Source organism: Tupaia chinensis, unplaced genomic scaffold (assembly GCF_000334495.1).
Source record: "Tupaia chinensis unplaced genomic scaffold, TupChi_1.0 Scaffold147272_1, whole genome shotgun sequence".
Classification (NCBI taxonomy): Eukaryota; Metazoa; Chordata; class Mammalia; order Scandentia; family Tupaiidae; genus Tupaia; species Tupaia belangeri.
The window spans coordinates 10,080-21,787 of record NW_006207123.1 but is presented as its reverse complement, the minus strand read 5'-3'; the positions used below and the strand labels follow the sequence as shown (position 1 = coordinate 21,787).

General features: G+C 45.7%; 2 gene segments (V, D, J or C); both read left to right on the top strand.

Moving 5' to 3' along the window:
- Nucleotides 1-10: 10 nt before the first annotated feature.
- LOC102502548 (Ig lambda chain C region-like) overlaps nt 11-11,708 on the top strand; it is a gene marked incomplete at its 5' end in the record, with an annotated part of 19,234 nt that continues 7,536 nt past the window's right edge. Inside the window, 1 exon segment of the C gene segment in view lies at nt 11-68. Within this exon segment, the coding sequence occupies nt 11-68 (58 nt within the window).
- Nucleotides 9,606-11,568, top strand: LOC102502978 (immunoglobulin lambda constant 6-like). The segment is given in 2 exon segments: nt 9,606-9,677; nt 11,113-11,568. Coding segments are annotated over 2 exon segments (336 nt in total).

Below are 11,708 nucleotides of genomic sequence, written 5' to 3'. Positions count from 1 at the left end.
GGGCTTTTTGTATGAGCTTGTGTCACAGTGTAACATATTCGGCGGAGGGACCAGGTTGACCGTCCTAGGTGAGTCGCTTCCTCTCCGATTCCCTGCCGTTGCCTAGTGTGTGATAATTTTTATGTGGTTTTGCTCTTTTCCTTGCATTGTCTCAGTCTATACTCAAGATTTCACCCTGGACCTCATTCCCAGGGTTTTGAACATTCTCCTCCCTCTTAATCCTTCTGCTTGCTTCAGATGGGTAACACTGAACCCTTCAGCACTGAAGGGAACTGGATGGGATGTCCTCTCAATCTCATGTCTGTGTGTCTGGCAGGGCATGTGGGTCCCTAAGACCTACTCTGCTTTGTCTTTCCATGTATACTCTCCTGTCTATCATGGGGGTATATGTGTAGGACAGCTGGGATCTCATCTCATGGGGAGTAAGAAACAAGAGATCCTGTGGAGTGAACACTTGGACATTTAGAATGGGCCAGAACCTTTAGGACCAAGGCCAGGAAACCACAGGGAAGAGGATCAGGGTCAGGTTTCTTGGGTGCTGGGACTAAGGACCCACTACCGGAGACAAGATTAGCTCAAAGACTCCCCAGGGGGTCTGAGTCTCTTTGCATGGCCATAGTGAGACATCTGAGCTAGTTCAGAACTCAGGAAACCTGAAGAATGGAGGACAGGAGAAGAAGCTGTGCTCCATAGGTCTGGGGAGTCATCTAAGGACAGACTATGAGGTGGTGTGCTCCTGATGCTGTGCAGGACACATTCCCTCCTATGGCTAAATGTTAACTAGACATAAGAGCAGAATCCACAGAATGAAATCTTCCTTGCTAGGATCCAAAAACTGGGAGAGGGTCGGAACCAGGAAGATACTGTTGAGAAAGAGAGTCATGGACAGACAGATAGATTGTCCCTGATCCTGCAAGGCCCATGATCAGGTAGACAAAATATCTCCAAGAGACAGATTTGGGTAGAACAGTCACCAAAGGTCCAGGATTACAGAATCCCACTGAGCAGGATAGTCAGGTCAGAAATGTACCCACAGTAGACCAGAGAAGACCTTCAGACTGCTCATATCCTCCATTTAAGGTTATGCAGATAGTATCACCTGTAAGTAGAACCCTCAAGACTATCAGGAGGAGGAAGAGGCAGGCAGGTCATGGTCAGATATTAGTGTAAGAAATTGAGTTCAACAGAAGTCTCAGAACTGGTAATGCTCTGGGGTCTAGCTCAGGGGATCCTACAAAAGGAGGACACTGTGCTTCAGCAAGTCACCAGCCTAACTCCCAGGAGATGGTGTGGCAATGTCTAGAGGGTTCTGCCATGGTCTATCCTCACAAACAGCTTTGCAGTTGATGTGGTGGTCTCCTAGCAACTCACCTACCACTCTTCCCTCCCCACCTTTCAGGTCAGGAAAAGGCAGCCCCCAAAGTCACTGTGTTCCCACCCTCCCCTGAGGAACTGGCAACCAACAAAGCCACAATGGTGTGTCTGGTGAACGACTTCTACCCACGTGCCGTGACAGTGAAATGGAAGGCAGATGGCACAACCATCACCCAGGGCGTGCACACCACCAGCCCCTCCAAACAGAGCAACAACAAGTACTCGGCCAGCAGCTACCTAAGCATGACAGCCGAGCAGTGCCGATCTCACAGCACGTACACCTGCGAGGTCACGCATGAGGGGAGCACTGTGGAGAAGAGCGTGACCCCTGCCACATGTTCATAGGGTCCAATCTTCCACTGCATCTCTGGGGCCAAGAGCTAGTGACCCCCAAAAAGTGTCTTCCCCTCCAACTCTAGTTCTCCAAGCCTTTCCTCCTAAACCTATAAACTCACAATAAACTTTTAATTTCAATCAGAAAGCTTGTCGTTCTTCTTATCTCATTAATTTACAATCTCCTCAAGGTTCTCATAATGGGGAGCACAATCTCCTGGTTACCAGGACAGAGACTCACACTCACTCTGAGAAATCTTCCCACAACGTGTCATTGTCACCAGACACCTCATTCCCTACTATTCTCCTGAGCCACCAGTTCTACACAGTTCAAAACAAAGGGGTCTCCAATGATCAATGGATCTAAGTCCCTTCAGAAAGGACTAATCACATCCTTCCAAATTTCCATTGCACCCTCTAATGTGTTCAATTATCTGGAATGAAGGGCATCCATTGTCCCACTAATCCAAGACACAACCCCACTTCTGGCTGGACAGAAACCAGGCATATCCCTGTGCCACGAAGAACCCAAGACTTCAGAAAAAAAGTTGTCACTAGGAGCAGCTCCTGGGGTGCAGTTCTTGCCCACCTGGAGGAGTAATGAACCCAGAAGTAGTGTCAGGAGGGAGAGCAGTCATGAGAGGAGACTCAGGAGGTGAAGAGGGGAATCCCAGGACACAAATATGGGCAAGAAGCAGAGAAAAGAGGATGAGTAGGAGGAGAACCTGTAGCAAAGGCCATGGTCTCAGCAAAAACACGAGCCCTATCAACCTTGGGCCTGTCTGAGTTACTACTCAAGGGTGGGAGCATTGGATGTTCGCACCCCTGCAGGAAGAGACCACTCTGAACTCGCATCTCCTCCAAAGCTGCCGCCCCAAGATGAACCTCTTCCTTTCTGTTTTATGTTTTTTGTTTTGTTTTTGTTTTTATTTTGTTTTTGTCTGTATGTATGTGTGTGTGTGTGTGTGTGTGTGTGCGCGCGCACGCGCGCGCATGTGTTTTCAGTTAACTTAAGCATGCAAATAAAGACACAAACTAATGGTAATGACTACCCTGTTCGCAAAAACCAGGCTCTAAAATAATCAATTTACAAGGATACCACACAACCACAACATAGTAATGTCTCCTGGGATGTTAACATACATTGCTTAAAGTTAATTTATCTCTTTTCTGCAGGACAAAAATGCACACATGAGGCAAATAGTGAAGGGATGTTAACATACATTGCTTAAAGTTAATTGATCTCTTTCCTGCAGGACAAAAATGCACACATGAGACAAATAGTGAGAAGAAGAGAAAGTTACTCTCATGAGAGACTGGTCTCACTGCAGTCCCCTTTCCCAGCCAGCCAGCACCTCCAAACTAGGGCACCCATAGACACAGACTGTTGTTGGCCATAAGGTGTTAAGTTTTGCAGGTCAGTTAATAGCAACTACCGGGTTGAGCATTTGACCTGATACTTTGAACCACATTCTAGATCTCCTATCATTTCACCATGATCTCATCCATGAGATGATTGGTGCAGGTGCTTTTGACATCTCTCCAGATCTCAGGTTGCCTCTTGAGTTTCTCCTTCATTTCTTGCAAGTGTGTAACTGCAGAAGTGGAGCTGCGGGGACTGTGACCTACTCACCATCTAGGGCCTCTCCTACTGAAAGTGAAAGGGACTCTATGCTTTAGATTTTTCTACAAGGTGGTTCTGGGGAAAAAAAGGTGTAACAGGGTCAAAAATGACATATTGGAATGATGCCTTCCTGGAATAATCGACAAAGAATGTCCTGAATATTGCTGGTGCCAACCTATTAATATTGGTCCAGCTAACCAGAGCTCAGAAATCTCACAAACTACATTGAGTGTTCTTACAGATGATCTCATCTGACTTGGAAATCATTCATAGCACCTTCCTTGAGGGTAGAGATTCTTTACTAAAATTATCATGATCTGATGCTCAAGGCTTATGTTGAGCAGGTGAAAAGCAATGGCAAGAGGCAATAGTTCATTTCTGCCCTCCTGCTCATGAGAATAGATTGTGTCCATGAAGGGAATACCTTGAGATGGTGGCTATCCATCCAGAAATGTGTTTTACATACATGGATATATTGGCCCTCTTGTTCCTTTGTTTCATAATGATGATCTGGCTATCTTCCATCTTCTCTAGGTAAACAATTTATGTTTACAATCATGGTGAACTCTAAGTAACACTATCACCACTCACACTAATGCATCTGCAAAGATGAACTCTAATGATGGTGATAATGACATTATTACTCATTGAGAGACTCTTCAAGTAGTCACAAGATACTGCAGAAACAACACAGTAGACCAGGATGCCTTCCCTCTTTCTGTGAGGACAGTATGACCCGGGGTCATTGCTCTTTTCTGCCCTCAAGCCAGAATAGATTATTGACCCGGTGGGGAGTGTCCCTGCAATGAGAGGAGCACTGAAAGATCACAACTGGTTCTATTCACTCTTCCCCCTTTGGATTAACCTATACCAGATACACCAAAAGGGAGACCAGATCCTGAGGACGGGAAGGGAAAATTCTACCTCTTTCCTGGAGGACAGGCTGGCATATCTTGATGGAAACTGGTAGACCTAGCTTCAACTGGGAGAATGCCTGGGAAATTGGGGTGAGAGCCTAGGAGTCACAATCACATCTGACTGAAGCTTTCTGTGGCCACTACCCTCTGGGGAAAACAGCCCCTCCTTAGAAGAATGGGGGTATCTATGGTTGCTTCCTGCCCTCGCCCTGCAGTGTCACCAATGGATGAGGGTTATGTCAGCTCAAAACCATAGAGAATCCAGGTACCCTTTTATCAAATTCACCCCTTTGAGAAACAAACACCTCCACCACCTCCTTACCACCCCCATGTCCACTCTCCAGCAAAGTTCTCAAGGATAATTCCATCCAAGACACACACAGTCTCTGAACTCTTTCATTTCCAGACATCCTGGGCTGAATGCATGCGACCTCCAGTGCCATTCCAGATCTTGTTCAGGGCTGACGAAAAAGAAGCCAGGTTTCTAAGCAGGCCCAGCTGTGGGCAGTGGCCAAGCTTCCTCAGTCAGTGCTGCAAGTGGGGCTGAGTAAAGGGGTAAGGACTGAGGAAGTTTGGGAAAGAGGCATCAAGTGAGGGATTTGTGTATGCACCTGTGTCACAGTGTTTCCTGTTCGGACAAAGAACCAGGTTGTTCATCACTGGTGAATCCCTTCCTTGCCCTCTTTCGTGGTGAACCCCTTCCTTGCCCTCTTTCACTCCTCTCTAATGTTCAGGATATTTTTCAACTTGATTTCCTCTGTCTTATCTCAGCTTCAGCTCAAGCTTATTGAACAGAACCAGAGCTTAGAGTGCTGTCCTGACATCAAGAACCTTGCTTTGCCCAGTTGGTCACCATGACCCCTAAAGTTGTCAAAGCACAGGGATATGAATGGGAAAACCTCTGTCTTCCTGCCTTTCTGTCTGTCTGTCTACCAGTGAAATGTTACTCTCTAACACTCCCTGTGGTATTCCTCACCTAGCTGGGATCCTATCTTTCTGATGACTTCCATGACAGAATAAACTAAGGCCTCATTTGTCTCATGAGGAAGAGGAATCGAAAGGGCTTGAGACAGCACAAATTGGGGACTTTAAGAATATCCAGAACCTTAGAACCAGGGATGGGGAGCCAAAGTCTGATACTCAATGCCAGGTCCCCAGTACTATGGGGTTCAGGGACAAGGGCCTAGAACAAGGGAGTAGACAGAGGGCTCATCTGGGTCTCCTTAGCTGCAATGGCCAGAGCCCACAGCTTCCCAGGGACTCAGAGAACTCTGAAGAATGAGGGAGGGAGGGAGGGAGGGAAAGGTTTTGGACACCTGAACCTTGGTAATCAGTCATTGGAGTATAGGATATGATGGGAAGTGGGTTCCAGGGATGCTACTGAGTCTCTTCAGACTCTTAATCTCAGAGGACAGTAAGAGCTGAATGCAGAATATGAGCTTTCCAACCAAGTGTCTGAGGAGTCTGAGGAAACTCAATCTAGAATTGCATAATGAAAGGTATCGGGTATAGGCAAAGGGCATAACCACAGAACAGCAGAGCACTCTTGGCCACAGATGACCATTCAGCACACAGATTGGGACAAAAACAGACTCCTTGGTTTAAATGTCCCATTGTACCACAAGAGCCTACAGCTCAGGACAGAAATCCAAATGTCCAAAAACAGATGAGAGGATGAAAAATGTGTGGCACATATACTCTATGGCACATATACTCCAATTAAGCCAAAAAAAAAAGACCCTATAATTTGATAGAAAGTTGTCAAATACGGAAGATCTATTTCTGAGTGCAGCTAGTCAGGATATAAAATGAAAGCTATTGTATGTATCCACTTAATATATACCAACTATCTGCAGTTTATAGAAGAGTTCAAAATATTGGAGGGCATAAAAGCATGAAAATAGGTATGAAGGTGGAGACACTGTGGAACAGGGATAAAGGGGGAGACAGGAAGACTATAAAGAACAATAGCAAGAGAACAAATAGAGAGGCATGACATTAGTGGGACAAAGAAATGGTTAATTATCTGTTGACGATAACATGTATAGTATTCTCAACTGGATCTAGAAGTATTTCATGTTGGGTAAATTCTCTTTATAAGCCAAATGACATATAGTGATCAAGTGTTTAAAAAAAAGAATGAGACTAAATAATAATAATAATAATCTGAAAAAAGTTATGAAAAGCTATTTGACGATGATGGTGTGGATAGTAATGTCTTTGTCTTGACTGATAAGCATGGTAAACATGCTGGAAAAAGAAATGTAATACACTTTAAAATATAGGTGACTAAATTTAAGATGAAGAAGGACATTAAAGAGAAAAATAGAGAGGCAAGGCATTTATGGGACAAAGAAATTGGTTATTATTCATTGAAGATAACTTTATAGTATTATCAACTGGACTGGTGAGAAATGTACACATATTGGAATATTCACTTTGCAAGCTAAGTAACATGTGATTGAATGTAGAAAACTAATTGAAAAAGAAAAGTAAAAAATAAAATATAAAATATACTTAAAAACATAAGAAAATGATAATAATAAATAAAATGAAAGTTTTTGAAAAAAGAAACATTCTGGGACCAGCAGTCAGCGTAATGGCTATGTCACTGGACTCCCACGTAGTCAACCGTGGTTCGCGTCCCGGACCCGGTGGCTTAAAACTCATGCCGGGTGCGTGTGCGTGCATGCCCAAGATCCTGAGAGGAGAATGGAGGAGAAGGGATTGAGGCATGACCATCCCCCCTGGGGGGTGATTTCTCGCTTTCTATCTCTCTGTCTCTGTCTGTCTGGCGAGCGCACACGCCCTATAGCGAAAATGTCTCCAAAAAAAAAAAAAAGAAACATTCTAAGAATGACCTGAAAGAGATTCAGAAAGCTCATCTCATCTGCTCATCTCCTCAAGCAGAAAGGCCAAGAAAGACGCTGAAGGAGTGTCAGTAAGGGCAGAGACAGGTGGTTCAGGGGCAGGGGTCTGTGTGGCAGGCCATGGTCAAGAGGTGATCATCACAGGTGATAACTGATTTCTAGCTCAGGGGGAACAAAGGAAAGGAATATATTTCAACAAGTCACCAATCCACCTCCACAGCGATGTGGGGGCCTGTAGGAAGGGTTCTGACCTGACACTGAAGACACAAGCCACATCCTCACAAACTGAGATCTGAGGATGAGCACTGGACATTTTGGCAACTTACCTCCCGCTCCTCCACTTTTCCCATAAACCAAGGCTGCCCCATTAGACACTCTGTTCACACCTTCTGAGGACAGACTGTCTCCCTTAAAAAATATTTTTCAATATATTCAGTTTGAGGGCACAGGTCTGCCTGAGAGGAAAAGATGGTAAAGCACCTTCAAAAGGGTCTGATCTCACTGCAATCCACATTGCACATACCCCAGTTCTTTGGGTCCCTTACCATGATGTCAACGTGCTGGGGAACTATGGGATTAATAGCACCACTAGACGGTTTACTAGCAACTGCTTCACCAGGATAGGCACCACATAAACGTTTTCCAACCAAATGCCAGACATCGTATCATCTCACCAGGACAGCATCATTAATGGGGTATATGGTGAATGTGTTCGTGAGATATACAGATATTTCCTAAGCTGCTGCTGTCTTCCTTGCACGGCTGTAGCAGCAGCAGCTGAGCCGTGGGGCCTGAGATCTGTCCATGGCCCATATGCAGCTCAGGGACTTCCCTGCAAGAACTGAGTGGGACTCTGTGCTCCAGGATTAAATAAATAGCTGTTCTAGAAAAAAGATCAGGTGTGACTTTCTGGCAACCTGACTACTTGGGACGATTATTCTAAACATACGCAATGTCGCTGGTATCTGTCTGCAGTCTTTGTCTAGGTTAACCAGTCTTCAGAATTCTCACGAGACTCAGGGCTAAAAAATGACCCAATCTCGTCTGGAAATAATTCAAATTATTCTCTGAGCAAGACAGTCCTTACTGGGGTTTCCTTTTTTTCAATATTCAACAGTTATGTCCATCACATGGCAAGCAATGATCACGTAGATATTTCAATTCAGTTCCACTGATTTGGGGAAGATAAGGGTCTATGAAGGGTCACTTCATATTCTCTATTCACCTAGAAACATGCTTTCTCCATGTATACCCGTTGGGTCTTTGGTTCAACTAACAGTTTCCTCATGATGACCTGGTTGCCTAATGTCTCCTCTACTTAAATTCAGACTCACGGGGACATCTAAGTACTACTCTTACATCCCACATAGGCATCTACTGCGTTTCCCTCTCTGTTTTTAGGACAACTTGTCCATTGGAAACCTCTTCAGAAAGCTGAAAATTCTGCAATAAAAACCCAGTAGACCTGGATTGTTTCATGCTTTCTGCTGAAACAGTATGTTATTGTAAATATTCTGTGCCTTCACTTCACATTCCTACAATAGGCCATTGATCTTGAATGGATTTGCCCTGTGGTGAGAGGTACATTTAGTGACCTAAATAGATACACCTTTCACTTGGCATTTAAATTACCCTATACCATATGCACCTAAAAAGCAAATGAGACACTGATGGTGACAGCAGCCACTTCTATATCCTCCCTGGAGGACAAACTTGATACATCATAATGGAAATGAGTGAGACCCATCCTCAAGTGGGTCAATGTCAGGAAAGTGGAGAGGAGATCCCAGGGGTCATAGTGGTATGTGCCAGAAGCTTCCTTAACCACTAAACTCCAGAATAAACTGTGCCTCAATAAAGAACTGGAGAAACAAGAGGATGCTTCTTGCCTTTCCTTGTGGTTACTCAATAGATCAGGGTTATTTCACCTCTAAAGAGATGAGAGTTCAGGGAACCAGCAGTTAGCGTAATGGCTATGTCGCTGAACTCCCACGTAGTCGACCGCAGTTCGTGTCCCGGACCCGGTGGCTTAAAACTCACGCCGGGCGCATGTGCGTGCGTGCCCAAGATCCCGAGAGGAGAATGGAGGACAAGGGATTGCGGCGTGATTTCTCGCTTTCTGTCTCTATGTCTCTCTCTGTCTGTCTGACAGACAGACAGCGAAAATCTCTCCAAAAAAAAAAAAAAAGAGATGAGAGTTCATGGCCCCTCAAAAAAGTTCACCTTCAGGGAGGAAACTCCACTGAGCTCTTTCCCACAACCAGGCAATGTTCAAGGGAAACACTGCATCTAAAACACTGATATCCACTGGACTCTACTGCTTGGCATTCTGTAGTAAATGACATGGAGACACCTGTCCCATCTTGAGTTGGAGGGGTGAACAAGCTATGGTTTCTCTATTGAGCAAACAAGCCAGAAGAACTGAATGAGCTTCCTCAATCACAGCTGCAGGTGGGGGCTGAGAGGGAGGGGCACAGGGGCTACACAGGCAGAGCTTTTTGTATGAGTTTGTGTCACAGTGTGGAGTGTTCGGACAAGGGACCATGCTGACCGTCCTAGGTGAGTCGCTTCCACCCCATTTCCCTGCAGTTGCCTAGGGTGTGGTAATTTTTATATGGTTTTGCTCTTTTCTTTCTGTTGTCTCAGTTTATACTCAGGATTTCACCCAGGACATCAGCCTCCAGGGTGTTGAACTCTATCCTCCCTCCTAATCCTTTTGCCAGCTTCAGTTGGCCAACACTGAACCCTACAGCACTGCAGGGGATTCGATGGGATGTCCTCTCAACCTCATGTCTGTGTGTCTGACAGAGCATATGGGTCCCTAAGACCCACTCTGTTTTTTCCTTCCCTGTCTATTCTCCTGTCTGTCATAGAGGTATACATGTAGACCAGATGGGATCTCATCTCATGGGGAATAAGAAACAAGGGATCCTGTGGAGTGAACACTTAGACATTTAGAATGGGTCTGAACCCTCACAACCAAGGCCAGGAAACCACAGGGTAGAGGATCAGGATCAGGTTTCTTGAGTACTGGGACTCAGGACCCACTATCTCGGACAAGGCATAGGTCAAACTCTCCCCATGGGGGCTTCAGTATCCTGGTATGGCCATAGTCAGATACCTGAGCTAGTTCAGAATTCAGAAAACCTAAGAAATGGAGGACAGAAGTGAAGACTCTGTGCTCCAGAGGTCTGGAGAACAGTCACCTAAGGACAGACTATGAGGTAGGTATGTTCCTGATAATGTACAGGACAGACTCCCTCCTATGGCTGAATTGTAAGTAGAAACAAGAGCAGAATTAAATCTTTTTTTGTAAAACTCCAGAGCTGGATTAGAGTGGGTACATGGATAGTGTTGAGAAAGAGTCGTGAACAGACAGATTGTCCCTGATCCTGCAAGGCCTAGGACCTGGTAGAAAGGATAACTCCAGGAGACATATTTGAGTAGAACAGTTACCGAAGGTCCAGGATCACAGAATCACACTGAACAGAGTAATCAGGTCAGAAATGTCCCCCCATGATCAGGTAGACAAAATATCTCCAAGAGACAGATTTGGGTAGAACAGTCACCAAAGGTCCAGGATTACAGAATCCCACTGAGCAGGATAGTCAGGTCAGAAATGTACCCACAGTAGACCAGAGAAGACCTTCAGACTGCTCATATCCTCCATTTAAGGTTATGCAGATAGTATCACCTGTAAGTAGAACCCTCAAGACTATCAGGAGGAGGAAGAGGCAGGCAGGTCATGGTCAGATATTAGTGTAAGAAATTGAGTTCAACAGAAGTCTCAGAACTGGTAATGCTCTGGGGTCTAGCTCAGGGGATCCTACAAAAGGAGGACACTGTGCTTCAGCAAGTCACCAGCCTAACTCCCAGGAGATGGTGTGGCAATGTCTAGAGGGTTCTGCCATGGTCTATCCTCACAAACAGCTTTGCAGTTGATGTGGTGGTCTCCTAGCAACTCACCTACCACTCTTCCCTCCCCACCTTTCAGGTCAGGAAAAGGCAGCCCCCAAAGTCACTGTGTTCCCACCCTCCCCTGAGGAACTGGCAACCAACAAAGCCACAATGGTGTGTCTGGTGAACGACTTCTACCCACGTGCCGTGACAGTGAAATGGAAGGCAGATGGCACAACCATCACCCAGGGCGTGCACACCACCAGCCCCTCCAAACAGAGCAACAACAAGTACGCGGCCAGCAGCTACCTGAGCATGACTGCCGAGCAGTGCCGATCTCACAGCACATACACCTGCGAGGTCACGCACGAGGGGAGCACCGTGGAGAAGAGCGTGACCCCTGCAACATGTTCTTAGCGCCCCACTTTCCACTGCATCTCTGGGGCCAAGAGCTAATGACCCCCAAAAAGGGTCTTCCCCTCTGTCTCAAGTTCTCCTAGCCCTTCCTCCTGAACCTATAAACTCTCAATAAAGATTTTAATTTCAATCAGAAGACTTGCTCGTTCTTCTTATCTCATTAATTTACAACCTCCTTGGTTCTCACAATGGGGAGCACACTCTCCTGGCTACCAGAACAGAGACTCACACGCACCCAGGAAAACATCCCATGAGCTCTCATTGTCACCCAGACAC